General features: G+C 46.6%; 1 protein-coding gene across 1 annotated transcript; it reads left to right on the forward strand.

The window, feature by feature from the left end:
- The first annotated feature begins 4360 nt into the window (after positions 1-4360).
- Positions 4361-13749, forward strand: LOC139256296 (interferon-induced protein with tetratricopeptide repeats 5-like). The gene is made up of 3 exons (XM_070874179.1): positions 4361-4365; positions 6658-8096; positions 12932-13749. The coding sequence occupies exons 1-3, from the start codon at positions 4361-4363 to the stop codon at positions 13747-13749; spliced, it is 2262 nt and encodes a 753-aa protein (XP_070730280.1).
- The last annotated feature ends 5290 nt before the right edge of the window (positions 13750-19039 follow it).

A 19039-nucleotide genomic window follows, 5' to 3' on the forward strand; every position in this document is an offset into this window, starting at 1 on the left:
GAGTTCGGGAGGTCTGAGTGTTCAGGAGGTCTGAGAGTTCAGGAGGTCTGAGTGTTCGGGAGGCCTGAGTGTTCAGGAGGTCTGAGAGTTCAGGAGGTCTGAGTGTTCGGGAGGTCTGAGTGTTCAGGAGGTCTGAGTGTTCAGGAGGTCTGAGAGTTCAGGAGGCCTGAGTGTTCAGGAGGTCTGAGAGTTCGGGAGGTCTGAGTGTTCGGGAGGCCTGAGAATTCGGGAGGTCTGAGAGTTATGGAGGCCTGAGTGTTCAGGAGGTCTGAGAGTTCGGGAGGTCTGAGAGTTCGGGAGGTCTGAGAGTTCGGGAGGTCTGAGAGTTCGGGAGGTCTGAGAGTTCAGGAGGCCTGAGTGTTCGGGAGGTCTGAGAGATCCAGAGGTCCGAGAGTTCGGGAGGTCTGAGAGTTCTGGGGATCCAAGAGTTTGGGAGGTCCCGAGGTCCGAGAGTTTGGGAGGTCAGGAGTCCGAGGAGCAGAAAGCCCGGAGGTCGGCGAGGAGTTAACTTCTGGCGATGACCTCACAGTCCTCGTCCGGGCAGGTAAATGATTGGCTGTTTGATTGATAAGTATCTTTCTTTTTCTCTTTCTCTTTCTCTTTTATAATCAGATAAGTCTAATTAGAGGGATGACAGGGCAGCTCAGTCCCATGGACTTTACATCCTGCAGCATGTGGGAAGTCCTGGATGCTTTGTACGGCCTAGACGACCACGTGCGCAGGAGGTGTCTCCAGCTTCAACTACTCCAGCTCCGCGTTTCGAGCTTGAGTGGCGGCTGGAGTCAATACGGTGCATCCGCGAGGCTGAGAGCTACGTGGATAGCACGTTTCAGGAGGTGGTCACCCTGCAGCTTAAAAGTCTGCAGGTAACGGTGAAGTGGGTGAACACCAGACGGAGGAAGAATGCTAAACAGGTTGTACAGGATTCCCCCCGAGTCCACCTCGCTTTCCAACCGATATTCTCTTCTGAGCATCGGTGAGAGCGATGGTGCCTCTGGGGAGTGCAGCCAGAGCCAAGTCCAAGGCACCATGGGTGGTTCAGCTGCACAGCGGGGAGGGACAAAGAATAAAAGAGCTGTCGTGATAGGGGATTCAATAGTTAGGGGAATAGAGGCCTTTCTGTGGCCGTAGGCTTGACTCCAGGATAGTATGGTGCCTCCCTGGTGCCATGATCAAGGATGTCACAGAGCAGACGCAGGGCATTCTGGGGGGAGAGAGTCAATAGCTAGAGGTTGTGGTCCATATCGGGACCAATGACATAGGTAGAACGAGGGATGAGGTCCTGCAGGCAGAATTTAGGGCGCTAGGAGAAAAATTAAAGGGTAGGACCTCAAAGGGAGTCATCAACATCAGCGGCAGTCCCTCGGAATCGAGGAGGACTTGCTTCCACTCTTAAAATGAGTTTGTGGGTGGTTGAACAGTCCAATATGAGAACCGCAGACTCTGTCATAGGTGGGGCAGATCGTCGTTGAGAGAAGGGGTGGGAAGGACTGGTTTGCCGCACACTCTTTCTGCTGCCTGCGCTTGTTTTCTGCATGCTCTCGGCGATGAGACTTGAGGCACTCAGTGCCCTCCCAGATGCACTTCCTCCACTTAGGGCAGTCTTTGGTCAGGGACTCCCAGGTGTCAGTGGGAATATTGCACTTTATCAGCGAGGCTTTGAGGGTGTCCTTCTAACGTTTCCTCTGCCCAGCTTTGGCTTGTTTGCTGAGTAGAGTGCTTGCTTTGGGAGTCTTGTGTCAGGCATGCGAACAATGTGGCCTGCCCAGCAGAGCTGATCAAGTGTGGTCAGTGCTTCAATGCTGGGGAGGTTGGCCTGGTCAAGGATGCTAATGTTGGTGCGTCTGTCCTCCCAGAGGATTTGTAGGATCTTGCAGAGACTTCGTTGGTGGTATCTCTCCAGCGACTTGAGGTGTCTGCTGCACATGGTCCATGTCTCTGAGCCATACAGGAGGACAAGTATTACTACAGCCCTGCAGACCATGAGCTTGGTGGCAGTTTTGAGGGTCTGGTCTTCAAACACTCCTTTCCTCAGACGGCCGAAGGCTGCACTGGTGCACTGGAGGCGGTGTTGCACTTGTTCTCTGCATGCTCTCGACGATGAGACATGAGGTGCTCAGCGCCCTCCCGGATATACTGGGGTAGCACTTTGTAGGAGCACATGGAAGACAGGCACTAAGGTAATGCACAAGGGTGATTAGTTGACTTTGTTTGGTTATATCGGATGGATTGATGGATAAAGTTGGATTGGAATGTCTCCTTTGTGATGGCTTTTAGTTCCACATTGTGGCCAAGCGAATGCTGCAATGGTCAGTAACAGAGGAAAGGTAAGGTGTGGGATTATTGTTGAATCGGGAATCGGGGTTGTGTTCTCTCGTACCCTAGTCGGATTATTCGCTCACGGAAAGCCCGGGAAGGAAGGGCTGTCTGGATTGCCTCCTCCCTTCCACTTCCTCCTTTTCCACTTCCCCATCTTCCACTTCCTTCTCCTCTTCCTCCTCCTCCTCCTCTGATTCCTCCCCCTCCCTCTCCTCAGCTGGTCACTGTATTGCTGGTGGCAACGGCTGTGCTCTCATGGTGGCAAGGTTCGGGAACCTGTAGCAGAGCACGACGGATCTTGAGACGTGATCTAGTGAGTACTGCAGGGCAGCAGAAGCCTTGTTTAAGGACACAAATGGTCTGCTTTATCAGATTCTGTATGGCAGCACGTCTCTAATTGTACACATGCTACCCATGTGTTGTTGGGTTGCGGAGCAGAGTCATGAGCCAGATGTTCAGCGGATAGCCCTTGTCACCCAGCAGCCACCTCTGCTTTGTGTTGGTGGCTCAAAGACTGAGTGAACAGCGGACTGGCACAGACGAAAGCATCATAACTGCTGCAAGGAAACCGGGCATTCAGCATCATGATGTGCTGAGCATGGTCGCACACCAACTGCACATTCAGCGAGTGGTAACCTTTGCGGTTGTGGTACATCTCAGCACTTGGTGTGGCACCCACAAAGCTACATGCGTGCAGTCAATGGCACCCTGCACCATGGGGAATCCCGTTACCCTGGTAAAGCAGGTGCGCACTCTGCCTGGATCTCTCTGGTCAGAGAGAAAACAATGAAGTCACCTCTCCTGGCATAAAGAGCATCTGTCACATCTCTTATATAGTAATGGGCAGCGAATTGGGAGATATTACAGATGTTGCCTGCTCCAGCTGGAAAGGATCCAGATGCAAAAAAATTGGGACCACGGTGACCTTATCAGCCATTGCCCTAGAGTGAGGCTGCAGGTCATGTTGTGGGAGGTAGCAGAGTTTGTGAGCATCACCAAGTAAAGTGCACGCACCTCACTCACTGCTCCTGGCTCAGGCTGAGGTAAGAGAATTGCTCTCGGAAGACCCTAAGTGGTTAATGCCTCCTGCTGAGAGACCTTATTCCCCTCCTCCTCCTCCCTCTGTGAGCAGCTTGTTCTCTTCTTCGCTGCCTCTGCTCCATCTCCCTGTCATGCTGCAGGCCAAGGGGAAATACAACTAGAACACCCATGTCTGGGAGCAAGTGGGCTGACCAGAAAACTTGAAATCAGAAACAAGGCCCTCTCCATTTGCCGCACCACTCCGTCACCCACCAAATTTAAACAACTCGAAAAAGCTCCAAACGGTTCCACAAACTTACACGGAGCCAGTGGAAATTAATCAGCAACTGACCTGAGAGTGGTTGATGATCCCTTTAAATATCACTGGTCGGGCGTCCTTTCAGCTGCTGAACCCTGTTCAGCTGTGCGAGGGTAACACAGGGAGTTTCCTGCACCATTGAGGATGAAAATAGCAGTTCTGGTGTCAAACTATCATTGCACGCTGACTGAGGTCACGATGTTCCCAATCTATATAATCTGGCACACGCTCCAAGCGCCGACACTAACGTCCTCAGAAAGATGGTGTCCAGCACGGCCTGCACCAGAATTGTGCGAGCACGGCGCGGATGCTGTTTTGACCCAAAAAGGCGCCTGTAGCGCCCAAACAACAGGTATTACGCAATCAAATTTTTAGTCCCAGGTGTCTGTTTAGTACCTCCAGGCGTTCAAATTGTGGTAATCACCAATTAGGACTAAAATTGTATGCTAAATCCAGACTTTCAAACAGGCGGGTCTTATTAGCACTGCTCCATTTCGCACCTGTTTTCAACCATTTGGTTCTTTGTTACATTTTATAGGTTTAGTTTCTATTCACATTCAGACAATGATTTAAGCAATAACTGACTGAACAGGATAAACGAGCTGGAAAACAATACATCAACACACTTCTCGATCAACTCTCCATTGGAAGTACAGTTGGAGCTGAAAAGGGAATTCAACGCATTGTCCATCGATCAGCACTATGAGGTAACGGTCATTGGAATTCCTCCTTTATTTAAATTTACGTGGAGACTATCGAAGGAGCTAGTTTTCAGAAATAAAGTAGCTTACATTACAAAGCAGTTGAAATGCAGAGAGCTGGGATTAGTGGCTCACAGTGAGACACACAGATAAGGGAACACTGCTGCACCAAGACTGGTGATAGTCAGTAAACATGAGGCAAAAGGCAGACCTGTTCTTAGGATTATAACTCAAACAACAATTTACATTATTTTTGACTCGGCTTTGTTGAAAGTACAAAGTTAAACTTGAATATTATACTGTGGTGGAAAGGCGTATTCTGTAAGTGCCCTCAGGTCATATCCAGAGTTTGAAGAAAGAAAGTTTCACTTTGTGTTCCATGGGAATCTAGAAGGGATCTACTAATGTAAAATAGTGATTTCCAGCACTTTCATATATCCATACTAAAGCAACCTGAACTATAAAGCAAAGGGAGAGTACAGCATGGACTGTGATGGGGGGATGGACACAGCACGAAATGCAGGAGGAGAGTGCCAGCTTAAAGTGTGTAGGAGAAGGAAAAGTGCTGACTTACATTGAGAATGTGGGCGGGGGAGAAGAGTGCTGACATGAACTGGGGGAAAGGACAGGTGCAGCAGTTTGAACGGAGCAGCAAAGGGAGGAAAGCCACCATGAACTGGGGCAGGGGTAAGAATGACAGCTTGGATTGTGGGGGGAGGGAGACGAGTGCCAACAGGAACAAGAGGCCGACGGAGTAGAGTGCAAGGAGAAGCTGGGATGACTGGGGGATGAAGTGCATCGACGTGAATTTAACAGCAAGGAAGAAAGAATTTGTATTGATGTAACACATTATCACACCTCTTAGAAATGCCCCAAAGTGCTTCACATTCAGTGAATTATTTTGCAGTGCAGTCACTGTTGTTTTGTCGGGAAATGCGACAATTCAGTTTGCAGAACAACAATAACTGGCAATTATATAGCACTTTTCACCGAGTAAAACATCCCACAGTGCTTCACAGCAACGTAATCAGACAACAATGGACACCGAGGCAAAGAAGGGGACGGTTAGAGGGATGACAAAAGCTTAGTCAAAGAGATAGGAGATTGTAAAGGAGGAGAGTGAGGTGGAGAGGTTCAGCGAGGGAATTCCAGAGTATCGGGCCTGTCTGGTCTGATGGCTCGGCCACCATCAGTGGGTGAAGTGGGAGAAGGACACGAGCCCGAGTTAGAGTAACACAGAATTCACGGATAATGCCATAGAATCTATGAGGTCCACTTGATCCACTGGAATAGGCAGAGGCTGCCTTGGTTTAACATCACACCTGGAGGATGGCATGGTGGAAGATTTTCAGCAGGGTAAGAGTCAGTTCATGAAACATGGTCTTTCAGAATGCTGATATCTTTGTGTTGGGCCTTTTCTGCTTTAAGGATGAGATTGGAGAGTGTTACATAGGATAGACAGCACAGAAACCGGCCATTCAGCCCAACCAGTCCATGTTGGTTTATGCTCCACTCGAGCCTCCTCCTGTCTTTCCTCAGCTAATTCTATCTGCATAACCCTCTAATCCCTTCTCCCTCATTTGCTTATCTAGTCTCCCCTTAAATGCATCGATACTATTTACTTCAACCACTCCCTATGGTCGCGAGTTCCACATTCTCACCGCTCTCTGGGTAAAGAAGTTTCTTTTGTATTCCCTATTTGATTTCTTGGTGTCTATCTTACACCTGATGGCCTCTAGTTTTGCTCCTCCTCACAGTGGAAACACTCTCTCTGTGTCGACTCTATCATAAACTTTCATAATGTGAAAGACCTCTCGGTTCTCCTTCCGCATGTTGGGGTGGGGAATGACCTGCTCACAGACAGCAGGGTCCCTGTGGAGGACCAGGTTGATGATCTGTTTAGTGGAGAGTTACCTGGACTGCCAATGTGAGAGGGAGAGTGTTTTAGAATTAGCTCTGACCTTTTTAGTGAGGAACTCCCATTTCAGAATGGAATGCATGAATGAAAAGGAGTGGAGGTGTTTGAGGCGATGCTGCACATTGAGCGAGAAGACTAAATGTCCAGGAGCTGGTACATCAGCGAGCATGAAGGAGACCAGTGTGAGTACAGCTGAGATTTGCAGTCATACCTTTTCCTTTTGCAGTCGTTTTTGCAGAGGTCACCTTTGTGTGACCAGAGATTTCATGGTTAGTGGATCCAGGAGTCGGGAGAAGGCTTTAGTTAAAGAAACCGGAGAGAGGGGAGGGGGTGACACAGCCAGTCTGAGACGGGTTTTGATGAATTTTGTTCTCTTGCAGCAACACACAGAAGGATTTGTTGAAAGTGAAGCTCGATCAGCTTCAATGTCACTTCACGTGGGGCCCACAGAAAGAAAACATTGACTTGGACAACATGAAGTATAGATTGCAAGATTCAATACAGGCTGGTGTGAAATATCAGGCCAGGTCTTACAACCACCTCACTTTTGTAAACTGTCTGCAAGGCAACTGTGAAGAGGCAATTAAAAACTTAAAGGAAGCTGAAAAGATTCTGAGGGAGAACCATGAACATGAATTTGAAAGAAGAAGCATCATCACCTATGGAAACTATGCCTGGGTATATTATCACATGGGCCAACTGACAGAGGCCCAGTCCTACCTCGACAAGCTGGAGATGATCTGTAAACAATTTACTGATGGCTCTCGGTATACAGCACTGATACCTGAAGTATACGGGGAGAAGGGTTGGTCACTGTTGAATTCTCCTAGTCAATACTATGAAGAGGCAAAGGAATGTTTTGAGAAGGCTCTGGAGGAAGATCCTGATGACACTGAATGGAACGTTGGCTATGCGACTGCTCTGTTCCGTCTGGAAGGGATTTCTGGTACCCCAGAGAGTGGTGACCGCAGCCAATCAGTGAAGCAGTTGCGACGTGTGCTGGAACTTGATCCAGATGACTCTGTAACCATGGTGCTGTTGGCTCTAAAACTACAAGAGTTCAATCAAAAGGAGGAAGCACTGAAATTAGTTGAACAAGCATTGCAGAAGTCCCCTGATCTTCCATATGTAACTCGTTATGCAGCAAAGTTTTACAGAAGAGAAGGAGATGTGGAAAAAGCTGTGGAGCTATTGAAGAAAGCATTAGAAATTAGCACAAACTCTACCTTCATACACCACCAAATAGGTCTGTGTTACAGAAAAAAACTATTTCAACTGATCAAATATCCAGGCAGCAAAGACCTTCGCAATGCTGCTTTTCAACAGAAAACTGAGTTGATCAAACTATGCAAGTACCATTTTGAAAAGGCATTTGAGCCCCGCCCATTAACATTTATTTTTGCACAACTGGATTTTGCAGGAATCTGTTCATTAAATGGAGAATATCTCAAAGCAGAGGAGATTTACAGTAATCTACTGAAATTAGAGGATTTTCATCCTGATAATAAGCAGGCAGTATATGCGCAGTTTGGGTTATATGAACTGCATCACAAAAGATCTGAATCAAATGCCATCAGCTATTTTCTGGAAGGACTTAAAATCCAACGTGACACAGTGGAATGGCAATTGTGTCGCGAAAACTTGAGAAAGATTGCAACAAAACAAATTGACAGGAATCCCAGAGACAGCAAGGCCTTTGGTGTTCTTGGGTTACTGCACCAGCTGGATGGGGAGAAGTGTGAAGCTATTGAGTGCTTTGAAAAGGCTTTGGAGTTTGATTGTGACAATGAAGAATATCTAAGTGCTCTTTGTGAATTACGCCTTTCTATCTAAATCAACGACGACTCTCCCAGCTAAAACTAAACACAGCGGGTAGAGTTTCTGCTTTGGGTGCAAATTGCACTTGAAGTTACGCTGGTTAGATTACAGTTTAAGTTTCCACTAAATGCATTTGCTTAATTACAAACGTAAAATCTTCCAAGAACCAGTGCAGTCAGTCAGTGTAACAGAATGTAATCAGTTATTTTTTGCATTAAAAATATTCATTGATATATTTAAGAGTGGCAATTGGTGCAGCTTTATTGATACAGCTGAAAATGGATGTAACCTGCAAAATTAAATATTTTTAGTCAGTCTTTCAGCTGTGCTTTACCTGATTTAAGATGATGAAAATGGCTTTAAAATCTATACTGAACCAGTTATAAGTTTTATTGTTGTACACTAGTCAGACTTTTAATAATTTAAATATTTTTAAGATGTAAAACCTATTAAATTGTGCCTACTAGTGCCTGGGCACCTCAGAAAACCAGCTCAATTTGAAAACGCTCCTCGAAAGGTTGCAAATGGACGCAATGGGCGGAAACTCACCATCCTTGTTATTTCTATCTGGGGGTGTGGCCAGTTTTGTGGGCGGCGCCAGCTTCGGGCAGAAAGCTTTTTAAACCAGGGCTAAAGATCCCGGAAATCTCGGTTGATGCTTGACAGAACTTATGCTCGAGTTTCTGCGATCTTTTGCACTGGTTCGGCCGATTTCACCCGGATTATGCAATTTCCCTGCTACACGGGATGGCCGGTATCATGCCTGAAGAAAGATTAATTTCTCTCTCTCTCTGTGTAACGAGCCGCCCGCAGCTCCCTGATTTGCAGCCTCTTCAATGGATGGGGAACAACAGCCTGTCGGGTGAAGCAACAACCGCGGGCCCTTTGCTCAATAAAACCTGGCGGGATAGCATCAGAGTCCTGAATAAGAGATGAATTATTGTTTGGTGGGGGACAGGATGAGTGCCAGTGCTCCTTCAGAATAATGTGGGCTTAATTTTATTCATCCCACTGCTGACAAGGAGCCTCAGTCACTGACATTGTTAAAACGGGATGGTCGGTATCACGCCTGAAGAAAGATTATGTTCTCTCTCTCCCTGTAACGAGCCGCCCGCAGCTCCCTGATTTCCTGCCTCTTCAATGGAAGCGGTTAATTTCCACCACGGCTAAGGGATATAAAAATAAGTTAAAATGATGAAAAATAATAAAGCTTTATAGTTGCAGATACAGATTTCCCAATGAGAAATGTTAATTTGCTGTAATATCAGAGATTGAGTGTTAAAATAACCAATAAAAAGATACTACAACTACAATTTTATTTGTGTCATTGATCTGCGCTAATGCTGACAGTAAGTGTCACTCATAATCCACACTTTGTGATGGTGAACTGTACCAGCTCTGTAAGGAACATTCAGACCAGCCTTTAACACAGGCAGTAAACTAAACAGCTGTTGATTGTGGAGTGAAACATGGCCCTTACACTGCTAGCTGTAGCCATAATGCTATTAGAGAAAGGTGAGGGAGGAATGGTTGGGAAGATCCAGAGGAATGGGACAATGGAAGAATCTAACATTGGGAGAGGCTGCAGACGCCTCACATCATATTTAGACCTATTGGAAAAGCAGCCCCTGGAAGGGTTCAGCTTTTCTGTGGAGGTATTGTCCCAGGTCTGTGCAATGCTGGAAACTAGTTTTAAGGTATTGGAGGGGCTGCACAGACACCTGTGTGTGGGAGGGCGGAGGGGGGGGGCTAAATTGGACAGCCCCGAAGACATAAGAACATTCAAAATCAGAGCAGGAGGAGGCCATTTGGCCCTTCGAGCCTGCTCCGCCATTCAATGAGATCATGACTGATGTACCTCAATTCCACCTTCCCGCACTATCCCCATATCCTTTAATTCCCTTTGTTCCCAAAATTTTATCGGCCTCTGTCTTGAATATACTCAACGACTGAGCATCCACAGCTCTCTGGGGTAGAGAATTGCCAAGGTTCACACCCCTTTGAGTGAAGACATTTCTCCTCATCTCAGTCCTAAATTGCCTATCCCTTATTCTGTGACTGTGACTCTGTGTTCTAAATTCCCCAGACAGGGAAAACATTTACCCAGCATTAACCCCCCAGCATTAACCCTGTCAAGCGCCGTAAGAATTTTATATCTTTCAATTTTTCAATTGTGTTAAAACAAATTATCTTTTTTTCACGGGGCACTCTTTTTGGAGCAAGGGAAGAACATTTCCGGTTAAAAGGACTGCTTCTCCCGCTACAATCCCCGGCCGAAAGGACTGTTCCCCACTGGCTGGACCCAGTACAATCTCCCGAAAGGACTGTTCCTCACCGGCTGGACCCACTACAATCCCCCCGAAAGGACTGTTCCCCACCGGCTGGACCCACTACAGTCCCCTGAAAGGACTGTTCCCCACCGGCTGGACCCAGTACAATCTCCCGAAAGGACTGTTCCTCACCGGCTGGACCCACTACAATCCCCGGAAAGGACTGTTCCTCACCGGCTGGACCCACTACAATCCCCGAAAAGACTGCTCCTCACCGGCTGGACCCACTACAATCCACCCGAAAGGACTGTTCCCCACCGGCTGGACCCAATACAATCCACCCCGAAAGGACTGTTCCTCACTGGCTGGACCCACTACAATCCCCCCGAAAGGACTGTTCCACACCGGCTGGACCCAGTACAATCCCCCCGAAAGGACTGTTCCCCATCGGCTGGACCCACTACAATCTCCCGAAAGGACTGTTCCTCACCGGCTGGACACACTACAATCCCCCGAAAGAACTGTTCCCCACCGGCTGGACCCAGTACAATCCCCCCGAAAGGACTGTTCCCCACCGGCTGGACCCACTACAATCCCCGGAAAGGATTGTTCCCCACCGGCTGGACCCAGTACAATCTCCCGAAAGGACAGTTCCTCACCGGCTGGACCCAGTACAATCCCCCCGAAAGGACTGTTCCCCACCGGCTGGACCCACTACAATCCCCGGAAAGGACTGTTCCCCACCGGCTGGACCCAGTACAATCCCCCCGAAAGGACTGTTCCCCACCGGCTGGACCCACTACAATCTCCCGAAAGGACAGTCCCTCACCGGCTGGACCCACTACAATCCCCTGAAAGGACTGTTCCCCACTGGCTGGACCCACTACAATCCCCCCGAAAGGACTGTTCCCCACCGGCTGGACCCACTACAATCCCCGGAAAGGACTGTTCCCCACTGGCTGGACCCACTACAATCTCCCGAAAGGACAGTCCCTCACCGGCTGGACCCACTACAATCCCCTGAAAGGACTGTTCCCCACTGGCTGGACCCACTACAATCTCCCGAAAGGACAGTCCCTCACCGGCTGGACCCACTACAATCCCCTGAAAGGACTGTTCCCCACTGGCTGGACCCACTACAATCCCCCCGAAAGGACTGTTCCCCACTGGCTGGACCCACTACAATCCCCCCGAAAGGACTGTTCCTCACCGGCTGGACCCACTACAATCCCCCCGAAAGGACTGTTCCCCACCGGCTGTGCCCACTACAATCCCCCCGAAAGGACTGTTCCCCACCGGCTGGACCCACTACAATCCCGGACTGAATGGCCCCCCCCGGTCACCCTGCGAGTTGAAGTTCAGGAGCGGGAGGGCCATTCGGCTGGGGATTGAAGCTGGTGGGGAGCAGTCCTTTCAGGGGAGCGGGTTTTAGCTTGCATCAGCGTCTCTGGTTGTCCTGGCAACTTCAGCTTTTCGCGCATGCCCAGAGAGTTTTTAACGTAGACTTGTAGCTCCGCCCCAAACTAACTTCGGAGGGCGTTGTGCCAAATTCAAATATTTCTTTGACGAAAGTCCCAATTTTATTTCTCTGCCGCAAACGTACAGAAAAAAATCATACATTAACATGTATTGGCGCCAAAAATCCAGCAAGTAGAAAATAGGGGCATTTATCTCTCTGCAGCCTCTTTGTGTGCTCCTCTCAGCTTACTTTCCCACCTAACTTTGTATCATCAGCAAAGTTGGATACGTTTTACACCGTCCCTTCATCGAAGTCATTAATATAGATTGTAAATAGCTGAGGCCCAAGCACTGAACCTTGAGGTACCCCTCGAGTCACAGCCTGCCAAACTTAAACATTCTTGTTTATTCCTACTCTCTGTTTTCTGTCCATTAACCAGTTTCAATCCATGCTAATATATTACCCCCAATACCATGAGACGTAATTTTGTGTAATAACCTCTTGTGTGACACCTTATTGAATGTTTTTTGAAAATCCAAATACACTACACCCACTGGTTTTCCCCTTATCCATCCTGCAAGTTACATCTTCAAAAAACTCAAAACAGATTTGTCAAACACGATTTCCCATTCATAAAAGATGGGTGCAGGGATCATGAAGTGCGATTAACCTGTGGCTGTTAATTGCAATGCAGGCAGCAAGTCAACTTTGTGCTGCCTGCTCATTTGAATGATCTGTGTATCCAACTAGTGCTAACCACACAACAGGGGAGCTAGCGGGCACCAAGTTTGTCGGATGGAGAACTGGAGGTCTTGCTGGAGGAGGTGGAAAGGAGGCGAGATGTTCTGTATCCACAGTGGGGCCGGAGGCCCTCCAGACACACGGTCAAAAGGAAGTGGAAGCAGATAGTCGTGGTGGTCAGTGCCCGGAGTCAAGCCCCGAGGACCTGGATACAGTGCCGCAAGAAGTTCAATGACCTCACATGAGTGGCCAAGGTCAGTGAATGCATCTTCAAATGCCATGTCTTCCCAACTGCAACACGAGCCACACCCACTGACCGCAGCCAATCAGTGAAGCGGTTACAACGTGTGCTGGAACTTGATCCAGATGACTCTGTAGCCATGGTGATGTTGACTCTAAAACTACAAGAGTTCAATCAAAAGGAGGAAGCACTGAAATTAGTTGAACAAGCATTGCAGAAGTCCCCTGATCTTCCATATGTAACTCGTTACGCAGCAAAATTTTACAGAAGAGAAGGAGATGTGGAAAAAGCTGTGGAGCTATTGAAGAAAGCATTAGAAATTAGCCCAAACTCAACCTTCATACACCACCAAATAGGTCTGTGTTACAGAAAAAAACTATTTCAACTGATCAAATATCCAGGCAGCAAAGACCCTCGCAATGCTGCTTTTCAACAGAAAGCTGAGTTGATCAAACTATGCAAGTACCATTTTGAAAAGGCATTTGAGCCCCGCCCATTAACATTTATTTGTGCACAACTGGATTTTGCAGAAATCTGTTCATTAAATGGAGAATATCTCAAAGCAGAGGAGATTTACAGTAATCTACTGAAATTAGATGATTTTCATCCTGATAATAAGCAGGCAGTATATGCGCAGTTTGGGTTATATGAACTGCATCACAAAAGATCTGAATCAAATGCCATCAGCTATTTTCTGGAAGGACTTAAAATCCAACGTGACACAGTGGAATGGCAATTGTGTCGCGAAAACTTGAGAAAGATTGCAACAAAACAAATTGACAGGAATCCCAGAGACAGCAAGGCCTTTGGTGTTCTTGGGTTACTGCACCAGCTGGATGGGGAGAAGTGTGAAGCTATTGAGTGCTTTGAAAAGGCCTTGGAGTTTGATTGTGACAATGAAGAATATCTAAGTGCTCTTTGTGAATTACGCCTTTTTATCTAAATCAACGACTCTCCCAGCTAAAACTAAACACAGCGGGTAGAGTTTCTGCTTTGGGTGCAAATTGCACTTGAAGTTACGCTGGTTAGCTTACAGTTTAAGTTTCCACTAAATGCATTTGCTTAATTACAAACGTAAAATCTTCCAAGAACCAGTGCAGTCAGTCAGTGTAACAGAATATAATCAGTTATTTTTTGCATTAAAAATATTCATTGATATATTTAAGAGTGGCAATTGGTGCAGCTTTATTGATACAGCTGAAAATGGATGTAACCTGCAAAATTAAATATTTTTAGTCAGTCTTTCAGCTGTGCTTTACCTGATTTCAGGTGATGTAAATGGCTTTAAAATCTATACTGAACCAGTTATAAGTTTTATTGTTGTACACTAGTCAGACTTTTAATAATTTAAATATTTTTAAGATGTAAAACCTATTAAATTGTGCCTACTAGTGCCTGGGCACCTCAGAAAACCAGCTCAATTTGAAAACACCCACTGCTCAATTCACCACATCCCCATCACTCACCTACCAACAATCTCTCCAACAACCAACAGGCCTCATACCTCACATCCGTAGCTTCACTTCGCCCTCACACACTGAACTCCGACATCTCACAGCTTGCACACTCAGCCAGCTATTGAATCATGACAGCCACATCAGCCAAACAGTTTGCACGAAAGTCACTGACACGCTTCCCTCTCTCTCACTGGACAAGGTGGCATACAATCAAATGCAGCAGGTGCTAACTGGAGGGGACAGGCGCGTTTGCATGTCCTAACACCCGTGGAGGAGGTGGTGCCGGCCTTTATTGAGATGCCCAAAGTTGAGCAAGTGGCCAGCGGCAGGGCTAAAACCATCCCATTTTCCTCTCATCCCACAATCTGATTTACAAGCTGCAGATGGTGTAAGCATGTACCTCTTACTTTCCCCTCACTTCCTCGCACCACAACTTATTCTTGTGCCTTTTTCCTTTCAGATACACAAGTGTTGCAATCTGCCCAGGCAGTGGAGGAACAGCAAGAAGAGAGTGACCGTCACTTGATTTCACACTCACAGCCACCGGCTCAGATACTGACACTGCTATGTTAGAGGATAGATTAGAGGCGGGATCTGCACGTGGTGAGACACCGGGCACGTGTGGGTTGCAGCCAGGGCAGGTGGCAAGGATAGCACAGGTGCCAGCTCACCGGAGGGCGAGGGCACAGACAGGTTTCGTTGCCGAGGACTCAGATACGGAGTTCGATGGGGCAGCCGACAGAGGAACGCTGATGGGTTTGCACAATGAAGGCTTGGTGCATTGGCAGGCCTGCCAGAAAGCCTGTGGTCAATGTCACGGAGCATGGAGGAGTCTTCACCAGCTTGGCACAGGGCTTTGAGCAGAGTTTGGAGCCCATCCTTTCCGGCATGGAAGTGGTGGCAAACTCTGTTCGCACACTTGTGGATCCAACCATGATGCAGCATCTGATGGCCAGTGTCACCACTTCCATTGCAGCAGAAGCAGCCATCCATCCTCTGAACTCTGCAGCCAACTAACCCGCCTCTGATCGGGCCCACAAAGACCCCAGAACATCCTGACTATACTCCCCCCGCATCCCGTCTCAGGTGATAGCCTCCGAAACGAATGTTAATTGGGATCCTATTATGTAGACTTTATTGTCTGACTTCCTCTTTCATAATTGTCAAGAATTAATTCAGTCACTCAATAGCTCATGCAGATCCTCATTGGAGGTTGATAGTGTAAATGCTAATACATTCTGAACTGGTTAATGTTAGTTTTGTGAGTTAAATTCTAATCAGCAGCAGCATTGGAGGAGGTGGCAAGATTTAAACAGCAGAGGAGAGACCAGTGTAGACCTAATCAGCAGCAGCATTGGAGGAGAGGCAAGATTTAAACAGCAGAGGAGAGACCAGTGTAGACCTAATCAGCAGTAGCATTGGAGGAGGGGCAAGATTTAAACAGCAGAGGAGAGACCAGTGTAGACCTAATCAGCAGCAGCATTGGAGGAGGGGCAAGATTTAAACAGCAGAGGAGAGACCAGTGTAGACCTAATCAGCAGCAGCATTGGAGGAGAGGCAAGATTTAAACAGCAGAGGAGAGACCAGTGTAGACCTAATCAGCAGTAGCATTGGAGGAGGGGCAAGATTTAAACAGCAGAGGAGAGACCAGTGTAGACCTAATCAACAGCAGCATTGGAGGAGGGACAAGATTTAAACAGCAGAGGAGAGACCAGCGTAGACCTAATCAGCAGTAGCATTGGAGGAGGGGCAAGATTTAAACAGCAGAGGAGATACCAGTGTAGACCTAATCAGCAGCAGCATCGGAGGAGCAGAGAGGAGAAAGATCCAGCAGTGACATCACAGGACAGCTGGTAAATGATTGGAGCTGAGGCGGACCAGAGCGAGAGCGAGAGCGAGAGCGAGTGCTGAGCAACTCAACACAGGCTGAATTTGAAATAGTGACGTCAGAGTAAAAAAGCCAAAATGACGTCGGCACAAAGGAAGCAGCTGATTGGTGAGTAGCTGGTGAGTGTTTTTTTTAATTTAAAGTTTATTTCTCCCAGGTTAGTTCATCGTCTATTAAATATGTCTGTACAAGATGGTTTTTTAGACCAGTATGTTGAGCAGTCTATGAGGGAACAGGCTATCCTAGATTGAATATTCTGCAATGAGATGACATTAATTAATAGTCTTGTTGTGCGTGGTCCTTCAGGGAAGAGTGACCATAACATGATAGAATCCTTTATTAAGATAGAAAGTGAAGTAGTCCAATCCAAAACTAGTATCCTAAATCTAAACACAGGAAACCAAGAAGGTATGAGGAATGAATTGGCTATGATAGATTGGGAAGATTCATTAAAAGGCATGATGGTGGATAGGCAATAGCTAACATTTAAGGAACGAATGCATGAAATGCAACAGTTATACATTCCTTTCTGGTGCAAAAACACAAAAGGAAAAGTGGCCCGACCATGGCTAGCAAAAGAAATTAAGGATAGTAATAAGTGAGGTTATCCACTTTGGTTGCAAAAACAGGAAGGCAGATTATTATCTGAATGGTGACAGATTAAGAAAAGGGTAGGTGCAACGAGACCTGGGTATCATGGTACATCAGTCATTGAAGGTCGGCATGCAGGTACAGCAGGCAGTAAAGAAGGCAAATGGCATGCTGGCCTTCATAGCAAGGGGATTTGAGTATAGGAGCAGGGAAGTCTTACTGCAGTTGTACAGGGCCTTGGTGAGACGACACCTTGAGTATTGTGTGCAGTTTTGGTCTCCTAATCTGAGGAAGGACATTCTTGCTATTGAGGGAGTGCAGCAAAGGTTCACCAGATTGATTCCCAGGATGGCAGAACTGACATATGAAGAAAGACTGTATCGACTAGGCTTATATTCACTGGAATTTACAAGTATGAGGGGGGATCTCATAGAAACATATAAAATTCTGACGGGATTGGACAGGTTAGATGCAGGAAGAATGTTCCCGATGTTGAGGAAGTCCAGAACCAGGGGTCACAGTCTAAGGATAAGGATTAAGCCATTTAGGACCGAGATGAGGAGAAACCTCTTCACCCAGAGAGTGGTGAACCTGTGGAATTTTCTACCACAGAAAGCTGTTGAGGCCAGTTTGTTAGATATATTCAAAAGAGAGTAAGATGTGGCCCTTATGGCTAAAGGGATCAAGGGGTATGGAGAGAAAGCAGGAATGGGGTACTGAAGTTGCATGATCAACCATGATCATATTGAATGGTGGTGCAGGCTCGAAGGGCCGAATGGCCTACTCCTGCATCTACTTTCTATGTTTCTATGTTTCTATTCACAGAGGGGTCATACAAAGTTGCCAGAAAAAGTAGCAAGCCTGAGGATTATTGGGAGCAGTTCAGAATTCAGCAAAAAAGGACCAAGGGATTGATTAAGAAAGGAAAAATAGAGTATGAGAGTAAACTTGCAAGGAACATAAAAACCGACTGCAAAAGTTTCTACAAGTATGTAAAAAGAAAAAGATTAGTGAAGACAAATTTAGATCCTTTACAGTCAGAAACGGGAGAATTTATAATGGGGAACAAGAAAATGGCAGAACAATTAAATAAATACTTTGGTTCTGTCTTCACGCAAGAGGACACAAATAACATCCCAGAAATGCGAGGGAACCAAGGGTCTAGTGAGCAAGAGGAATTAAAGGAAATGATTATTGGTAAGAAAATAATGCTGGAGAAACTAATGGGACTGAGGGCCGATAAATCCCCAGGGCCTGATAATCTGCATCCCAGAGAACTAAAAGAGGTAGCCATGGAAATAGTGGCTGCATTGGTTGTCATTTTCCAAAATTCTATAGATTATGGAACAGTTCCTGCAGATTGGAGGGTGGCAAATGTAACCCCACTATTTAAAAAAGGAGGGAGAAAGAAACCAGGGAACTACAGACCGGTTAGCCTAACATCAATAGTAGGAAAAATGCTAGAGTCTATTATGTAGGATGTGATAACGGCACACTTAGATACTATCAAAAGGATTAGACAAAATCAACATGGATTTGTGAAAGGAAAATTGTGTTTGACAAACCTACTGGAGTTTTTTGAGGATGTAACTGATAGAATAGATAAGGGAGAACCAGTGGATGTAGTGTATTTGGATTTTCAGAAGGCCTTTGATAAAATCCCACATAAGACATTAGTGTGCAAAATTAAAGCACATAGGATTGGGGGCAATATACTGGCATGGGATTGAAAATTGGTTAACTGACAGGAAACAGAGAGTAGGAATAAACGGGTCTTTTTCGGGGTGGAGGGCAGTGACTAGTGGGGTACCATAAGGATCCGTGCTTAGGCCTCAGCTATTCAAAATATATACATAAATGATTTGGATGAGGGAACCTAATGTAATATTTCCAAGTTTGCTGACAACACAAAACTAGGTGGGATTGTGAGCTGTGAGGAGGATGCAAAGACTCTGCAAGGTGATTTAGATAGGTTGAGTGAGTGGGCAAACACATGGCAGATGCAGAATAACGTGGATAAATGTGAAGTTATCCACTTTGGTAGAAAAAACATAAAGACAAAGTATTATTTAAATGGTGATAGCTTGGGAAATGTCGATGTACAAAGGGACCTGGGTGTCCTTGTACATCAGTCATTGAAAGCAAACATGCCGGTGCAGTCAGCAGTTAGTAAGGGAAATGGTATGTTGGCCTTCATTGCAAGAGGATTTGAGTACAGGAGCAAGGATGTCTTACTACAGTTATACAGAGCCTTGGTGAGACCATACCTGGAATATTGTGTGCAGTTTTGGTCTCCT

The sequence above is a fragment of the Pristiophorus japonicus genome, chromosome 3 (assembly GCF_044704955.1).
Source record: "Pristiophorus japonicus isolate sPriJap1 chromosome 3, sPriJap1.hap1, whole genome shotgun sequence".
Taxonomy (NCBI): Eukaryota; Metazoa; Chordata; class Chondrichthyes; family Pristiophoridae; genus Pristiophorus; species Pristiophorus japonicus.